General features: G+C 40.5%; 1 protein-coding gene across 1 annotated transcript; it reads left to right on the top strand.

The window, feature by feature from the left end:
* The first annotated feature begins 311 nt into the window (after positions 1-311).
* On the top strand, positions 312-9,190 carry stx6 (syntaxin 6). Its single transcript, XM_076079077.1, has 8 exons — positions 312-560; positions 3,374-3,543; positions 3,622-3,716; positions 4,146-4,205; positions 4,751-4,879; positions 5,060-5,166; positions 6,110-6,204; positions 6,452-9,190. Exons 1-8 carry the CDS (start codon positions 526-528, stop codon positions 6,526-6,528), a joined length of 768 nt encoding a protein of 255 aa, XP_075935192.1. The 5' UTR covers positions 312-525; the 3' UTR covers positions 6,529-9,190.
* The last annotated feature ends 11,224 nt before the right edge of the window (positions 9,191-20,414 follow it).

The following is a 20,414-nucleotide window of genomic DNA, read 5'->3' on the forward strand; positions in this document are numbered from 1 at the left end:
AAGCGTCTGCTAAAAATGACTGTAATGAATTTAGTTATCGTCCTTTGTTTCATAATGACAACAGGCTCGTTGGAGATGAGCTGCTTCTCAGTGGACGAGATCAGGAGGTTATAAATAAACTGAGTTTAAGACAGTTTTCATCCGTCAAAGAATAAACAGGAAGTCAAAGACACGGTTACTTTTCCCATTGGGACGTGTTCAGGTTAGATCTGGGTCCAGCACTGGGCCGGTGGTCTGATCCACACTCCGGAGACGTAGGTGGCGGTAATGCTCAAATCAGCTTCATGTGACAACCAACAGAAAACCAGAAGAAGAAGAGCGTTGGTGACGTCATTGGACCCTTTCCGCTGCTGCATGTAAACAAAGCAGAATCAGATGGAGACAAACTCCATATAAATATAAATAGATATATAGATATAGATAATCTCCGCTAAATAACGAATCACGGGGGAGGGTTCTCTTTGATCCGGAGCTGAGAGTCTGAGTATGATGGAGCTCCGCTTCTCTTGAACCAGAACCAGCAACATGTCGATGGAAGACCCGTTCTTCGTCGTCAAAGGGTCAGTTTACGCTATGCTAACCAATGCTAACAGGATGCTGGTGGCTGATTAGCCTGCAGAGACCTGATAGCTAATCGATACATAAAATAAACCAGTCTAACGTTGTGATGTAAAGGCTTACCGCTATGCTAACGTTAGCTTTCAGTGAGTTAGCATGTTGCTCTGATGTTAGCACAGTGTTGATTATCAGTTAATTCTCAGTTTAATGTATAAAATTCAATATTTCACATTTTGATTTCAGTAAAATCAACTGTCACATTTCTAGTTATCTTGTCTGTTAATTATATGAATAATATTAAATATGTTAATTATATAAAAATATAAGGAAAGTTATCAGATAATATATTTAATGTATTCTTTATTTTACTTGGTAAATAATTCATATTATCTTAAGTCATTTTATAGACAGGTTAAGCAGTTACACGTGTGTGTATACATATATATATACACGTGTAACTGCTTAACCCTGCTGCTTATATATGCGTAACCCTAACCCGTATTACTGTCTCTCTCTCTCTCTCTCTATTTTCAATTCAATTTTGCTTTATTGGCATGAAAGTTTAAAAACAGTATTGCCAAAGCATCAAAAAAATGTAACATACAATAATATTAATACACAATAACATTAATATAACATCTAGCTTGATTATTAATTATATATATATATATATGGGTCATTGACGAATAAGGCTTCTAAAAAGGTAATTTTAAAAATTATCTTCAAAATGGATGTAATGCATATTTTTGTGTCTGGAAAAATGTATTGAAACAAGTCTAAGTTGTGAACCAACTTTTCATAGTGTTTTAAATAGTTTTTAACAGTATTTTTTAACTTCACAGGCTAAAAAATGTCAGGTGGCGCAACCACATATTTATAAAAAAATATACAGTATATTTTCCTAATATTTATTCAAACTGAAATTTTTGACAAGTATGCCTTAGAGTGTCTACTGTATCTAACACATCGTATTTTGTGGTTGTGTTTTATATATATACAATAATTTATCATAATTGCGTTCTCTTGGCAGGTATTTAGTATATTTAACTTTTGATTTTACATTTAAACAGAGAAACATAATAATACAAATATTCAAATGAATACATTCAATACAATAGTTCTTCACATCATATCAAGCAAAAAAAAATTTGCTTTAACCTATTATTTATTGCTTTAAATTAATATTTTACCTGGTCGCACCACCATGATATTTATCAGTTGTGCCGCCTGACAATATTAGTAATCACAGCAAATATGCAGACAATTAGCATTTTTTTTTCAAATACAACAACATGCTTTTAGTCAACAGACTCTTTTTGAGTAAAAGTAGTAAATATTTCATAGTAATCATGTTTAGCACATAACTGGAACAGGCAAAATCACAGTCGCTTCCGCCTGCGTGTTGCAGCTTCTACCTCATTGTGGCAGCGTTTTGCACACACTCCATACAGGACTTGTTGTCTGCTCCCTGCGTCGTGCTGATTTTGCTTTACTTGACGGTGGCATCCTTAATAGTTAAACAATATTCATTAATATCATGAAAAATAGTTTGAAAGTGTATAATAACATTAACTTAACACTGTTAAACTTTTGAATTAAAAAAAAAAATAATGTTAGAGCTTTAAATATAATATCATAGAGTAAGGGTTCTCTGCTGGCCTAAACAGAATCACAAAGCTATATATATTAAAAAAAAGAAGAAGAAAAAATCTATTTTAGAATTTAATAATTTTTCTTAAATACACTACATGTATTATAATTTATAAAAATATTTTTCCCATTATCTTATGTTCTCATTGCACAGCTACTGTCTTCCTCAGTTGCTCTGCTTCCAGTGCAGCTTGTTTTAAGTAGAGCTTTTATCCAATCAGATCTCACCTCTGTGTCTCTAGGTAAGAACAGAGGCCAGAGGCCTGCACACTCTCACCTGCAGCCAGTGCAGATTAAAGTAAATGGGGACGATATTGTTGATTGTCATCTTGTTCAACCAATCAGATCTTTAGTTTGACATGTTGGGCGTATTCTTTGACGTGTCAGAGCCTGCGCGCCGGCCTATAATGACGTCAGCATTACATGCCGCCAGTGTCCGTGTGTAGCTTTCCCGCGAGGTACAGAGTGCGCTGTGATTGGTCAGTGGGCGAGCACGTGACTATCGTGAAACGAAACTTAACAGCCAGCAGAGGGTGATGGGTAGTGAATCACATCACGTGATGCAGCTCAGCCAATCAAAATGCATTCTGACTGAGTGAGATGCACCATGACAGAGGAACCTGAGCCGAGGAAAGACATTGCAGAGCAGTACGTTCAAGTTGTGAAAGTAAAATCCAATGTTAATCTCTTTGGGTCACGGCTTGTCATTAAGGAATGACAGTGGATCCCACAGCCAGACCAGCTGAGATCATTATATTTTCCTGAATTTAGGCTTTTGCATTTTCTAAATGCTCTAGCATTATTCAAACAACTCGTACCGAACGGTTTAATACGAAGATGTACATAGTTACAGCCTTAAAAATGAATAATAGCTGTGGTGCCATCATGTGGTTATAAGGTGGTATTTCAGCTGCAGGACAGCAGTGAAGGCCCAGGTATAAAATGCTCGGCCCGCCACTGCTGGTTTCTGGGATCAGTTCATTGGTTCAGTCTTTATTCAGACAGTTAAGTTCATTTAAGTTCTACTGTAAGAGATAATAATACAGAAGCCAGTGAACGCAGCACAGAGTCTCATCACAGATGTTCAATGATGTTGGTTTGTTACAGTGAGGTACAGAAGACATTGAACGCAGCACAGATGTTTAATGATATTTGTTTGTTACAGTGAGGTACAGAAGGCAGTGAACGCAGCACAGAGTCTCCATCACAGATGGAGCGAGCTGTTGCAGGAAGGGGGCGGAGCCTCCAAGGAGGAAATGGACTGGACGACCAATGAGCTGAGGAATAGTCTGCGCTCCATCGAGTGGGACCTGGAGGACCTCGACGAGACCATCAATATCCTTGAAACAGAGAGCTCGGACATGTGAAGTGTGAACCTTTTCAGATAAACATGCTTCTTAACTGTCAGTGAACGCATCGTTGAGTCCAACCCAAAGAAGTTCAACCTGGACGCAGCGGAGCTGTCGAAGAGGAAATCCTTCATCACCAGCACCAGACAGACTGTGAAGGTACGCTTCACTGGAAGTTCAAGCTCACCTGTGTAGTAAGGTGGTTATGAAATGTGCTCAGCTAACCCTAACCTGCAGGTTTGTTTAGCAGAAGTCCTCAACCAAAGACATTCTTAGTCAGCTAGTCGACTAACTAAGTAGTTGATGTAATGGACAGATGTGTAAAACACTTTAAATCGTGTGTTTACTGCTCTTAGGTTTCTTGGAAATAACTAATTTAACATGAAAGAAGCCTAAAAAAGGACTAAAGAAATCTTAATTGACAAAAACAAAACGAAGGGGCAGCGCTACAGTCGACATAAAAACTTTGAAGTAGTTACTCTTTATGCTGAGTCACTGTTGGCTGATTTGGTTGGAAACAATGTGGTTGGATGAAGTGTATCTGAAGAGTTGATCTGATTGCTTGCTGATAGTCTGTCTCTCTTGAAGGAAATGAAAGAACAAATGTCGAGTCCAACGGCTGCATCAGTGGACAGAAAGAACACACAGGTAACTAAACACACATGAAGTACACAGCCTGACCACAGGTGTGCTGTTTTATGACAACTCAGGCCAGCCAAGTTCCTTTTTTATGTGGGTGCTCAGAGGAGCTGCTTGTCACTAAGATAACAATAGCTCGTCCACTTTAAAGATAATAATAATAATAATACATCGATTTTCTATAGCGCTTTTCAAGATACCCAAAGACGCTTTACAGGGCAAAGAAACAGAACAAACAAACAACACATCACTACCTTAAAGATCAGTCCACTTTAAAGATCATTCCACCTTAAAGATCAGTCCACCTCAAAGAGCAGTCTACCTTAAAGATCAGTCCACCTTAAAGATCACTCTACCTTAAAGATCAGTCCATCTTAAAGATCAGTCCACCTTAAAGATCAGTCCACCTTAAAGATCAGTCCACATTAAAGATCAGTCCACATTAAAGATCAGTCCAACTTCAGCGATGATGACGGAGTGGTAAGAGGTCATGATGACAGTATTGTAGGGTTAAAGTGAAGATATGACGGTATGTTTTGTGTTTTGATATCCAGGCTCTGCTCGGTGATCGTGGTGGTCAGGGTCCGATCTGGCAGCCCGGTCCTGATAAATACGGGCGACTGGACCGCCAACTGCAGAACGCCAACTCTCAGTTCATAGAGGAACAGCAGGGCCAGCAGCAAGTACAGTAGTATTTATATTATATATATATATATATAGTATTACAGTAACACCAATAAAACAGCCATGAACACAGCTCTAAAATGTGATGCAGTATCAGTGTGGTGCTACGAGGATGTTTTAGATACTGTGATATAAATGATGTGGATTCAAACAAAGCTCTTAATGTGTGTTTGTATCAGCTGATGGCGGAGCAGCAGGATGAACAGCTGGAGCTTGTGTCGGGAACAATTGGAGTCCTGAAGAACATGTCGGAGAGGATCGGCATGGAGCTGGATGAACAGGCTGTGTAAGAACCGTCAGATACATCATCACTGAGAAGGTTCTCCTCTAAGAACCTTCAGATACATCATCACTAAGAGGGTTCTCCTCTAAGAACCTTTATATACATCATCACTGAGAAGGTTCTCCTCTAAGAACCTTCAGATACATCATCACTAAGAAGGTTCTCCTCTAAGAACCTTCAGATACATCATCACTGAGAGGGTTCTCCTCTAAGAACCTTCAGATACATCATCACTGATAGGGTTCTCCTCTCAGAACCTTCAGATACATCATCACTAAGAGGGTTATCTAAGAACCTTTAGATACATCATCACTGAGAGGGTTCTTCTCTGAGAACCTTCAGATACGAGGTGAGGGACAACACCAGGGGGTGAGGGACAACACCAGGAGGTGAGGGACAACACCAGGGGGTGAGGGACAACACCAGGGGGAGAGGGACAACACCAGGAGGTGAGGGACAACATCAGGAGGTGAGGGACAACAACGGGGTGGGGGACAACATCAGGAGGTGGGGGACAACAACAGGGGGTGAGGGACAACAACAGGAGGTGAGGGACAACAACGGGGTGGGGGACAACAACAGGGGGTGAGGGACAACAACAGGGGGTGGGGGACAACATCAGGAGGTGAGGGACAACATCAGGAGGTGGGGGACAACATCAGGAGGTGAGGGACAACAACAGGAGGTGGGGGACAACAACAGGGGGTGGGGGACAACATCAGAGGGTGGGGGACAACATCAGGGAGTGAGGGACAGCAACAGGGGGTGGGGGACAACATGAACAGGGGGTGAGGGACAACATCAGAGGGTGGGGGACAACAACAGGGGGTGAGGGAGAAGTTGATTTGGAATTTATAAAAGGAAGTTGCTCACTGGCAGGCCTACGCAGGGTTGGATTTGATTGGTTCCTGGCCACACTTGTTGAGTCTCTGTGTTTTTCCTGCAGGATGTTGGATGACTTCACTCATGAGGTGGACACCACCCAGTCTAGACTGGACAACGTCATGAAGAAACTGGCCAAAGTGTCTCACATGACCAGCGGTAAAGTTTCTAGCAACACATGATGTCACCCTCAGTGTTTCTGCTGGAGAGAAAACAATACAATAGAACAATAAATGAGTTCGTAATTAGTTACTAATACTTGTAGCTAGTTAGTTAGTGGATAGTTCTTATCACTTTTTGTTTCTGCAGATTGTGTCTTTACACATTGTGGTCAGTGGTTTAAATTATAGGAGTAATGCTTAGTTGATAATTAGTTGATATTCATCAACAGTCTTTATTTCCACAGATCGTCGTCAGTGGTGTGCTATTGGCATATTGCTCACAATCCTCTTTGTGGTCATCCTCCTCCTGTTCATCCTGTGATTGATGCCTCCTCCGGTCTTAAATCTGTGTCTATTGAGCTCTTCTGAACTTTACTGGACTATCCTGGACTCTGCTGAACTTAATTTCACCCTTACAGACTTTAGTGAACTCTACTGAACTTAAACTCTTCTGGGCTTTTCTGAACTATACTGGACTCCACTCGACTTTTATGACTCTACTAGACTCACAGACAGACGTTACTGGACTCCACTCTGTGTACAAGACTTTGCAGGACTTTCTTGGACTCTACTGGACTCTTCTGGATTCTACTGGACTCTTCCGGACTCTACTGGACGCTCTCTTCCTGCTGAGTTGGACAGAAAAGGCACTTTGGTTCTTTGAGTGTTTGACTGTTAAAATCATCGCAGAGGTCAAAGGTAAAAGCAGGTGTAACTATGTTTGATGTGTTTTAATGTTTCATGTTTGTTGTATTTAAAGGGCTGAAAGTAACCATAACAGTTTAATCCCAGTTCGACTCTGAGTTTAGTGACTTCAGTTTAAATACAGTTTATATCAGGTTTAATCCTTTATTAAGTCACTCCAATCCTGGTTAAACTAGAGTTACTAAAGGTAACTCTAGTTTAACTTTAGTTTAACTCCACTTTAACTTTAGTTTAACTCCACTTTAACTCTAGTTTAACTCCACTTTAACTCTAGTTTAACTCCAGTTTTACTTCAGTTTAACTCCACTTTAATCTGAGTTTAAATGTCCAATTTAAGGAAATACTTCACCCGCATAATGACCATTTGTGTATCAGTTACTCACCCTGTGATGTCCTGAATTCTTGAGGAAAATCATCTTTTCCTCGCATGCCTCCACGGTGAATAAAGAACCAAAAAACTGAGAAAGTTCTTGATGGATTAAAGTTTAACAATAGGAAAACTATATCAAAACATCCGTTAAAAAAGATCACACAAGTTGTGCAGTATAATCCAAGTCTCATTTATCCAGTTGTATGCTGTACTTCCTAAACACCTGAAGATTAAAACACTCCAGACTCTGATCTCGCACAGACAAGAGATTGACACTGTTTCAGCAGAAGTGTTTAATTTTTTCAATTCTAACTTAATCTTTTCTCCATTTACACCCAGTTTAACTCTAAACTTGAATTCTATTTTGAACTCTATGTTCTATGTATCAGTTTAATTCTGGTTTAATTCTGATTTAATCCTGGTTTAAATCCAGTTTAACACAGGTTTACTCCTAGTTTAAATACAGTTTATATCAGGTTTAATCCTTTATTAAGTCACTCTAATCCTGGTTAAACTTCAGTTTAACTCTTTTTGATTAGTCTGAGGTTGGAGTTTGTTGGAAAACAATGTAAAAACACTAAAACTTCCTGTTTGTGTTTACATTTTGTGTGTTTTTGTTTTACTGACTGAATCTTTTTATGATGTTTGTATCTTACTTTTAGTTTTTTGTTTGCTGAACCGATCGATCAGCACATTCTGCAGTTTATTGATAAGTGGATTTTTCTACTGTTTAAATGTTAAACCACACACTTGATGCTTCACAAAAAATGCTTTTCTAAGATGAACCTCTGGAAGGCTTTTCATGTTAAGGTTAGCAAGCAGGTAACTTCCTGTTTGATATAAATTAGTTGTAATCAAATAATAGGTGAAGAACAAAGCAGACAATCACACCATCAGATTTACGGTACGCGTGACGGTGAAATCTCATGTCTGTTTCCTGTTAATATTTTAATGAAATAAAACCAGTGTTCAGAACTCTGAAAATATAATTTAGATACAGATACTCTCAAATAGAGATTATAAACACACTTACCTGTGGCTCTTAATCTCAAATTCATTTGAATCTGTTTTAACTCTTCATGAATCCATCTTGTGATTTTCATAATTCAGTATTTTCTATATTTCCTTAGATTTCATATTTGATTATGAATTATTTGTATTCATTTGATTTGACAGATTTCCACAAATGAAGCAGAACGTTTTTCAGGTTCATCTGATGCTACTGATTTGGAAACACAACCATCCATGTTTTTTAGAACTATACTAAATTAACAATAATAATAAAGATAATAATAACCATTCCGTATTTTGTTGTTACATCCTGAATCAGACCGGCAGAAGAGATCAATGACTGAATATCTGCTGAATGAAAGACATCTAGTTTGAAGTTAAACTGTTATTGTTCAATTGTTATTGATTGGTAAATGAAAACATCTGTCTGTCTTTATTATTTCATTTTTTGTGGATCATTTTGTTTCAATAAACTGATGCAGAAAATAACAGCAGACTCTGATCTTTAAAATGTTTGCTGCCTGTTTGAAATAAAGAAATGTTTTCATGTACATTTATCAGCAGTTTATAAATAATAGATACTTTATAATATAACATAATATAACAAATTGTATTTGTAAGCAGATTTAAGAGTTACTGATGTTTCATAGAAATGGGGTTGTAATAGGGACATCTGTACACAAATACATTAAGTGTATTATGAATATATTATTAATTGTTCATATGCTGCCTGTAAATACTTATAAATGAAGGGATGGGATTGAATTATTATTATCTAGTAGCTTTTGTATCTTTGTTGTCATTCTGAAATACTTTATAGTTTGGTTTGTGTTTTGAAGGTTTTTTTCAAGGAATTTGAGTGAAGTTAATATTCTACTAATAAAATAATGACAATGCTTGTTATCTCTTCCAGATATCAATACATGTAAACAAATACAGGCCAACTTTAATACAAACAAATACATGAAAATATAATTTAAATATACAGAGAAACCCTTATTATATTATATTATATAATTATTATAAAACAAAGCATAATATATAATAACTTTCAATCAATTCACACAAAATTGAAACTGGCTGACTTCCTGTTGGAATTTTATACTATAGAATAGCCCTGAACTGATCTACCTGTAGACCTGAACTGATCTACCTGTAGACCTAAACTGATCTACCTGTAGACCTGAACTGATCTACCTGAAGACCTGAACTGATAAAATAAGATAATCCTTTATTAGTCCCGCAGTGGGGACATTTACAGGATCACAGCAGCAAAGTGCACACAAGATACAGAGTAAAAAACAAGAGCAACAGTAATATAAAGAAGTAATAAACAGTCAAGAATATAAACTAAGTAAAAAAAGTACAAAAATACCCAATAACTAAATATAACTAAAAATAAAAAAATTATATATACAGAAAGAGTATTTTCATTTTTTTGTATTGCACAGTGTAATCATTGCACCAATTTTTAGTGTTGTTAGTGTTGTGTGGTCTACTGGGAGCACAGCTGGCTGTGCAGCCTGACAGCAGCAGGAAGGAAGGACCTGCAGTACCTCTCCTTCACACACCGGGGGTGAATCAGCCGGTGGCTGAAGGAGCTGCACAGAGCTCCCAGGGCGTCCTGCATGGGGTGGGAGGTGTTGTTCATCAGGGATGATAGCTTAGCCATCACCCTCCTGTCTCCCACCACCTCCACCGTATCCAGTGGACACCCTAGCACACCGCTGCCTTCTTGATGAGTTTGTTGAGTCTGTTCCTGTCAGCTGTCGAGATGCTGCTGCCCCAACAGACCACTCCATAGAAGATGGCTGATGCCACCACAGAGTCGAAGAAGGTCCTCAGGAGAGCTCCCTGCACTCCAAAAGACCTGAGTCTCCTCAGCAGATAGTCTGCTCTGACCCTTTTTGTAAAGTAAAGTATTCTCTGCATTTGACCCATCCCTATGTAGAGAGCAGTGGGCTGCCAATGACAGGCACCCGGCGAGCAGTTGGGGGTTTAGTATCTTGCTCAGGAACACAATGGCATAGAACATATAGTAGCCTAGGATCGAACCGCCGACCTTACGGACACCAGACGACCCTCTCTCGCCATGCGCCATGGTCTACCCGTAGACTTGAACTCTCTGATGACAGAAGTTGGAGATTTGATTTTTAGGTTTTATGTTGATTAGCTATAATGACATGATGACATTGTGCTGAAACAGCAGCAGCTAAAATGATTGCCAGGTAATAACCTATAGTCCCAGGTGGAGTTGGGGGGCCTCCTGTCGAGGCTTTGGGTGGTAGAGCACAGTTCTGGTTGGACCAGATGCTCCTAAGTTTTAGAAGCAGCTCAGCACTTTGTTGCAGTGTTTGTGGAAGTTGGAGGGAAGTTAATCTTTCAATCCGGTTACCTTTGTTAAAGACATGTTTAAATTTTGGTTGGACCAGGTGATCAGGTGATGGAAGGTCATGTGACGACGCTCAGTGTTGTGGTTATTGTGGTGTTTGTATTTACAGTCAGGCAGTATTGTGGTCACTGTGGAGGCTCCTGCCGGTGTCGGAGCACCCGGATGGTGGCAGAGGTGCTCTGGGTCAGCAGATGGGTCACCTGATCCAGACTGAGACAGGCTACCTTCTCCCCATTCACCTCCAGGATCTCATCTCCAACCGCCAGCAGGCCAGCATACAACTTCTTAGTGCTGCTGTCCACCATGTCCTCCACATATACACCTACAGTACACATGTTATTACACTGTTAACACAGTATTAATACAATGTTAATGCACTATTAGTATCATAAATAAACCACAGAACATGTTTAGGAAAGACAACTCTGATTCTGAAGATCCAGTGTAATCGGATCTGTAGCAGCAGTACCAGAAAGTACCCCCCCACGATGAAACAATACTAGAGGAGGCAACCTCAACTTCTCAACCTTTGAGCGGAGAGATCTTTGCTGTCCGATCTCACCAGTAAAACAGGCTAAATCACAAATTTGATTAAGATTAGATCAAACCCTGGGCACAACTGATAGGAATCTATATCTCTGTGCTGTTTATATTCAATTCAATTTATTTTGTACAGCCCAAAATCACAAATTTACCTCAGGAGATTCTCTTTGTTTTGAAGATGTTTTTGAAACCCTTCATTCAGAAATCGCCTATTTCCAGGTAAATGTGCTTCTAACTGGAGATCTGAATGGACGAACAGGAATTGAACTTGATATCATCAACCACCATGTGTTTAGTGCTGTTTACTACATCAACCGTCACCCATCAGAACAACCTTCCTCCTGAAGTAAATCAAAGCAGCAGGGAGCTTAATAGTCAGTTCAGAGGACACTCTTTGGGTTGATTCACTTACTTCACAGCTCTTGGGTCTACTGTAGAAGATTATGTAATCCCTGACATGAACCCCTTCCACTCTATTTGGCATGAAGGGCTGTACTACAGACTTCTTCAAAATCATCAATAAACTACAATACATCCAGAACTCAGCTGCCCGTCTGCTCTCCCACTCCCGCACCAGAGACCACATCACACCAGTCCTTCAAAACCTCCACTGGCTCCCCATACAGCAAAGAATCCAGTTCAAGATTCTCCTCATCACTTACAAAGCCCTCCACAACCTCGCCCCTTCATACCTTTCAGACCTCCTGCACCGTCACACTCCCAACCGCAACCTCAGATCCGCCGACGCCAACCTCCTTACCCCCCCTACTCTGTCCAAGCATCGGACCTGGGGGGACAGGGCCTTCTCCGTTGCTACCCCCTCCCTCTGGAACTCCCTGCCCCAACACCTCAGACATTCTCCGTCACTTGCCACTTTCAAAACTGCACTTAAAACTCACCTATTCAAATCTGCTTTTAACCTCTAAAGTCAGTCATGTATGTTTTCTTTCTTACTGTTATGTCGTAGATTTTGTTATTATTATAAATGCTTTATTGTTTCTGTTTTTACCATGTAAAGTGTCTTTGAGTGCCTTTTAAAGTGCTATATAAATAAAATGTATTATTATTATTATTACACTGTGGTATAGGAGGCAAAATGTATGATCTGGTTAAATCAATGTATTTAGAAAATAAGAGTGTTTTAAAATTGGAGACAAACAAACTGAATTCTTCACCCAGAGAAGAGGTGTTGTTCGGGTTGACTTTATTTCATGTGTATATTAACGAACTTGCTGTTAGATAGGCGATAGAGAGGTGAAGAGTCTGTTTAATGCTGACGACCTGCTTCTATTGTCTCCTACTGAACAAGGACGACAACAACAGCTGGACATAGCAGAGAAGTTCTGTCACAAGTGGCCCTGGTAGTCAATATGAAAAACACTAATATCATGGAGAACGAATACCAATTTACCATAAATAACCATTGAACATAGTAGTTGTAGCTACCTTGGTTTAACAGCATCAGGGAGTTTTAACATGGCAGTGATGAATTCAGTTTGATGAATATTTGTTTTGGACCGACAGTACTTCTGTCAGGATCCAGGATCCCTGTCTGACCCGTTGTGTTTTACTTCTGTTTCCCCTGATCTCCTCTCCTCATGTGTTCTGTCATTCCCCTGTTTGTTATTGTGTGCCATGTGCTCTGTGATTGCACTCTGCCTCCAGACACCTCCCATGGCCACACCCCTGATTAGTGCACAACTGCGGACACTCCAGCCGATTACCTCCCGCAGGCTGACACACCAGACTCAGATCCCACTAACCATTCCCCTGGCACTATATCAACTCTGGTCCTGCAGTCTGGGGTTGTCAGTTCGTACCGTCTTTCACCCGCTTCAACCCCGTATCAACTTTTGTCTCGAGCGCCTGCCTCCGGTGTCCGCCGGTCCAGGAATCCCCCGTGCCCTCCGTTGTGTTCCAACGGACTTCACATTGTATTCTGCCTCGAGTACTGGTCGATCTGCATACTCTCCGGTGTCGAGCCACGGGACATCACACCGTCGATCTGCCTACCCTCCGGTGTCGAGCCATGGAACATCACACCGTCGAGCTGCCTACCCTCCGGTGTCGAGCCACTGGACTCACACCGTCGATCTGCCTGCCCTCCGGTGTCGGACCACGGGCTCCACACCTTCCTGTCCTCTTTATTCTGGCAAAATAAAATCTGTTATACCGGACTCTGTCTCCTGTGGTCTTGCTATTGGGTCCCAACCGTGAACTCCCGTGACAACTTCAGTTTAGAAGTACATTATAATCAGGAGAAGCGTTCCTGCACATTTGTGCCAAATGGGATCATAGTCATAAGAGAAGTTTTAAGACCTTCCCAGGTACATTGGCTCTAAAGACATAGTCAATGCTGCTTCCAAAGGACTGAAGGAACCACAGTTGGCTTGGTGGTCCCAGTTTTCTTTGAAAGTCTGAGAAATCACTTAATGCCACGGACCATCTCATGGTTTACTTTTCAAACTGGAAGAGGTTCAAAGTGTCAGTGGCCTGGTTTCTCAGGCTGAAAACAATTCTATTGGAGCTCAGTCATTGGAGAAAGGATTTGAAGGCCTCTGGAAATGCACAAGCTGGTCAAGTGGAAAGATTGAAGGCCACAATCACAGTAACATCTTTATGACGAAGGACCTACTGGGAGCAGAGCTGGCTATCATTCGATATTGTCAGCAGCAAAGGTTTCAGGATGAAATTTCTTTTCTGTTATCTGTAGAGGGACACAGTTCGATATACAAGCTGGATCCGATTTTGGAAAACAGACTCCTAAGAGATGGAGGAGGGTTCAGCAAAGGAGCAATGCCTTTGGAGGAAAAACCCACTCATCCTCACCAAAGCTCAGCATGTTTCCATGCCTATCCCAAAAAATAAACTATTGGGGGACAGTGGTTGAAACCATACATTGTCAGCACTGAGGAGGAATATTGGATAAGCAATGGTAACTCGTCAGTGAGGAAACTCATATCTGCATGAAGCTTTTGCAGACGCTACAACAGAAGAGCTATGGAGCAATAGATGGCAGATCTTCCAAAAGAGAGAATTATTCTGGATCTACCGCCATTCACCAATGCTGGAGTAGACTATTTTGGACCAGTGGAAATTAGGAAAGGCAGAGCACATGCAAAAGTCAGAGAGAAATTTACCTGCTTGACGAGTAGAGCAGTTTATGTGGAGGTGGCCAACTCACTTGACACTGACACTCTAACTCTCACTGCATTAAATCAGGAGCGGATTCAAGAAGCTCTTTCAACTGGAGTTGAATGGAGTTTTAATCCATCAGCTGGATCTCATTATGGTGGTATTTGGTAGTACATGGTACGCATAGTAAAGTGCGTTCTCAATTCAGTCTTGCGTAATGTGGAAGCCATTCTTAATGATCGTCCAATCACGACGTTATCTGTCAATCCAAACGATTTGAAACCTCTCAACAAATCACATTCTATTAAAGCAAAAGCAGCTTTGCCAACTGGACTTTTTGAACCCTCTGACATGTATGGGACACGTTCAATACATTTCTGATGTGTTTTGGAAGCAATGGGTCCGGGAGTACCTGCCTTTGCTGCAGAAGTGTTTACTCGCTGGTAGTGTTGTATCATTGATCTGTCAGCTCAGATCAATAGGTAAGAATCAACTTTTGTCTAGTCAGGTGTTCCACTTTTTGAGAACACACAATACAGGCGGAGGCACATTGTAGCTTATTGACATTTGTGTTGACTAAGTGTTCAACTGGAAAGTTTGTTTCTGACTTCAATTCATCAGATAATTCATGAGACACAACAACGTTAATCAGTGGGTCGATTAGGTTCTGAGCGTTAGCCTCTCGACGTATTCGCAGTACCAGAGTCAGGTAGTCCTCCCCCTCTAATGATGGCTAGTAGTATTAGTAGTATTTATATCAGGGGTATTCAGTTAACATTCAACGAGGTCCATTTAGAAGTCCAGAACATCACAATAATGTCTAACTTGTTCTATGATTTAGTTCCATATATATTAAAGTAGCCAATAGTTGTATTAACATCTGTATGTAGTAAAACAACTGACTGTCAGATCAATTGAATAATATCTCAACAATATTTATTGTCAGTTTTCAAATCGAACTCGAATTGTAAATAGTACATAATCTAATAATAAATAAATGTTCTCTCGTTTCAATAAGGGATACATTTAAGAATAAATGACATAACGGAAAGCTTTTGAGAAATGTGCATCTAAAAATCATTTTACTGAATTGTTCTGCAGCTTTAAATTCAGTTCATTCAGGTGTGAAGTGATGTCAACCAAGAAAACATTATATTATATTCTTCATCTTCTAATAATACAAATTTGTGTTCAGGGACTTTATCTGTGGTTAATTAAAACCACTTGTTTCAGCTCTTTTACATCATTGTTGGGGGAAGTGAATTAATGTGTTAGGATTCTGATCATATTGTTTATTATCTGTGACTTCATTTCAGATATGAGTGGGTACGTTTGCTAAAAAGAGTTGTGCTTTGTATTGTCTTCACATTACCGCTTTTAATAATCGTCACGTTCTCTGAACATATGAGACATACTGGTTTTAAACTGCCTGTGTGAAGAATTAACCTATAATAGTCTGTCTATTCTTGGTTAAAGACTCTGGTCTCTCTGACCACTTTTCTCTTTTTGGAGAACGTCATGTGAAATAACTTCTCTGACTCACGTATTATTCTCCTACACTTTGTTCGCTTTCCTTGTGTCTCCTGTGTGTGAATCTCACTTGAATCGGGAAGTTTATCAGAATACACATATTTGATTGGCTGAGTAGGATCACATGATGTGATTTACAAAGTATGTAATTGGTCAGTGTTTCCTGGACCGCTGTATAAGCCGTAAATGCTGGAAAAGTTGCGGCGGTTAAAATAGAAGCGCTCTGTCAAAATCTAATAATTTTCAATTATCTATCGTTTTTAGGTCCAGGGTCCAGATACAACGGCGTCTGGATCCGGATCCGGACCGCGGTCCACCTATTAGTGACCCCTGATTTACAGTATTGGCAGTACCAGAGTTAGGTCGTCCTCTCCCCCTGCTGATGATGAATCCATATATTTGGCCCTTCGGTCGGCTGACTTCCAACAGAAATGTTCCATCAGAACAAACCTGAAGAACCCGACCGACAGAACGGACTGAAGAGGGACGACTGACGTCCTCGATACTGAGACACCTCTGCAGCAACCTAAGAGATAGAAAAAGAGACAGACGGTTAGACAGGCGGAGAGTAGTAGCTGTGATTGGTTGATCTGAGGTCATATGGAGGACAGACTATAATGATATGAAACTGTTTTACTGGTCAGCAGCTGGTCTATAGTCAGTAGAACGATCCGTCTTTTTCTTCTGCTCCAACACAAAACTCTCAACTGACGACGACTTCCTCAACTGCAAGAAGGGCGAACCCTGCTGGACAGACAGGAAAAATGCAGGTCAAACAAGAAGAAGGGTTACCCCTAATGGACAGACCTGAAACCAAGCCCCCAAGGATGAGCGATAGGCATTGAACAAAATTTGAGATAGTGGCCAAACGAAAGAATTACAATTCAAACGTCTCTCATGTAATGCCATAGGGGCGACCCCTGATGGCCAGAGAGGAAAACTACAGGTCAAAGAAGGGGAAGAAGAAGATGGGCAACTCATGATGGACAAACAGTAAACATACAGGAAACATACAGGTCAAAGAAGAAGGAGAAGAATGACCCATGACACAGCTCTCACTTTGGTTAAACAAGAACTGGATGGCTCTTAGCAGTGACCCCGGTACTCCGTATTTCCATAGTGCCCCCCACAGGACTCCCAGAGGGATATAGACTGATATGTAGACTGGATGGGCAAACTCCCATGACCCCTCCAAAAGATCTGCAAGGGTAAAGAGCTGGTCCACTGTTCCACGGCCAGGACGGAATCGACATTGCTCCTCCTGGATCTAAGCCTCCTTTCCAGAACCCTGGAATAAACTTTCCCGGGGAGACAACCAATGCAAAGTGGACCACAAATGTGATCATAGAACTTTGGCCTAGGGTGTTCTGGTACCAAGTATACTTATGTACCGCCCTATTCTCAAACATGGTGTTTGTTATGGCAAATCCATGACCAGCACAATAGTCCAACAACAAAGCACCACTTGGGTTCAGATCAGGCAGTCTGTTCCTTACAATCATCTCCCTCCAGGTTTCTCAATCGTTACCCACATAAGCGTTGAAGTCCCCCAGCAGAACTACATATATAAATATATATATACACACACACTCACTGGCCACTTTATTAGGTACACCTTGCTAGTACCGGGTTGGACCCCCTTTTGCCTTCAGAACTGCCTTAATTATTCGTAGCATAGATTCAACAAGGTGTTGGAAACATTCCTCAGAGATTTTGGTCCATATTGACATGATAGCATCACACAGTTGCTGCAGATTTGTCGGCTGCACATCCATGATGAGAATCTCCCGTTCCACCACATCCCAAAGCTGCTCTATTGGATTGAGATGTGGTGACTGTGGAGGCCATTGGAGTACAGTGAACTCATTGTCATGTTCAAGAAACCAGTTTGAGATTGTTAGGCTGGCACGCAGCGGCCGGAGTTCGGAAGCAGGAGGACGGACACAGAGAGTACGTGTAAACCAACCAGGTGTTTATTTCACCGACAAAAAACAAACAAATACATGGCATAACTCTTTCAGGGACCACGGGCAGCATGTGGTCCTGGCAGCGACAGCCTAGATGTAATTATGGCAGCCTTATATAGTCTGCCACTAACGAGGACCTCCACATCACTGTACGATAGGTGACTCTGCCCCTTACTCTAAAACACAATCCCCTAATCTACAACAAATACATTCAAATAGATACCTAACATTCTAAGGTCAATTATCTATATGATCTCTATTGTGGTAAGACATCACCATAGAGATCATATCCGGCCTGACAGAGGATACATATATGTATATATATATACATGTATGTATATATATATATATATATACATGTATGTATATATATATATATATATATACATGTATACATACATGTATATATACATATATATATATATATATATATATATATACATACATGCATATATACATATATATATATATATGAATATGAATATACATACATGTATATATATATATATATATACATATATGTATATATATATATACATGTATGTATGTATATATATGTGTATATACATATATGTATATATACATATATGTATATATATATGTATATATACATATATGTATATATACATATGTATGTATATATATGTATATATACATATATGTATATATATGTGTATGTATATATATGTATATATACATATATGTATATATATGTATATACATGTATATACATAGATATATATATATATACATCTATGTATATATATATACACATATATGTATATATATATATACACATATATATATATACACACAAATATTTTTATTTTTTAATCGCATGTGGATATACCTTTTTTCCCAAGCAAATAAGCGTCTATCAATCTCTAAGTCAGCCCACGGGTGACTAGCACAAATGGATTTCAACGAATGGATACCGTGGTCACTACAAAAAATATAGTAATTGATGATCTTCTCACCACAATGAGTGACTGAACAGACGGTGTTTTCTTCAGCAGGCCTGAGGACTTCCCTGAAACTGGGAGGGTGGGGTCAGGCTCTAAGGGGTGAGGCCGTGAGCTGAGGCGGTCCAGTCTGCTAGGTTGAGTCCTGCTCAGTCTGACGTTGGAGAAAAGACGACGTAAAGAAAGACGAGAGGGTTCGTCTCTGCTGATGAGGCTGAAGGAAACAGACGATCAGGCTCTGAAAACACTTATTACGACTGAATACTTTCTTCTGCATTTGTATTGGTGCTGGTGTCAGATGTGATTGAGCAACATCAAATCCACTTTGTTTGTCAGTTATAAATTTATTGTCAAATTCATTGGATCTCATCTACTGATCTCATGTTACAAACTAGTGATTCTACCCGGTCCCACACAGAGGGGTTTACGGATTTTACATTTGAGGAAAACAGAATACTGAGATCAGATGTACAGAGAATACTGTTTTAGCAGAATTTAGGTATCAGAATCTGTTGTTTCCAAAGTCAGGAATGAACTGTCTCAACATCGATTAGTCCCTGCACACATACTGCAGAGTCACTGCACACCTACTGCAGAGTCACTGCACACCTTCTACTGCAGGGTCACTGCACACCTTCTACTGCAGAGTCACTGCATACCTCCTACTGCAGGGTTACTGCACACCTTCTACTGCAGGGTCACTGCACACCTCCTACTGCAGTCACTGCACACCTTCTATTACAGAGTCACTGCACACTTCCTACTGCAGAGTCACTGCACACCTTCTACTGCAGGGTCACTGCACACCTCCTACTGCAGAGTCACTGCACACCTCCTACTGCAGAGTCACTGCACACCTTCTACTACAGAGCCACTGTACACTTGCTATTGCAGAGTCACTGTACACATGGTACTGCAGTCACTGTACAGCTCCTACTGCAGGGTCACTAAACACCTTCTACTGCAGAGTCACTGCACACCTCCTACTGCAGAGTCACTGCACACCTCCAACTACAGAGTCACTGTACACATGGTACTGCAGAGTCACTGCACAGCTCCCACTGCAGAGTCACTGTACACCTTCTACTGCAGGGTCACTAAACACCTCCTACTGCAGAGTCACTGCATACCTTCTACTGCAGAGTCACTGCATACCTTCTACTGCAGAGTCACTGTACACATGCTATTGCAGAGTCACTGCACACCTCCTACTGCAGAGTCACTGCACAGCTCCTACTGCAGAGTCACTGTACACGTGCTACTGCAGAGTCACTGTACACATGCTACTGCATATCTTTTCTGCAGAATTACTGCACACATTTTACTGCACACCTTCTACGGCACACATTCTACTCCAGAATGACTGCAGGCTGAAAACCATCTTTTCCCATCTCAATAACTCTTAGCTCTTATGTCTCAAAACCTCCACGCACTTAAAGAGAGAGATGACTGGTTGCTCTGTGTACTACATCCTTGATCAAAAATGTTTCAGGTGTTCTTTGAAAATGGGACTTCTGGATTGCCGTCCTGTTAACAGTATTTCTAAGCACTTGTTCTGTAGCACTGGTCATGCTTTTAGTTACTTATTTACTT

Source organism: Anarhichas minor, unplaced genomic scaffold, assembly GCF_050575085.1.
Source record: "Anarhichas minor isolate MPS153535 unplaced genomic scaffold, ASM5057508v1 ptg000070l, whole genome shotgun sequence".
Lineage (NCBI taxonomy): Eukaryota > Metazoa > Chordata > Actinopteri > Perciformes > Anarhichadidae > Anarhichas > Anarhichas minor.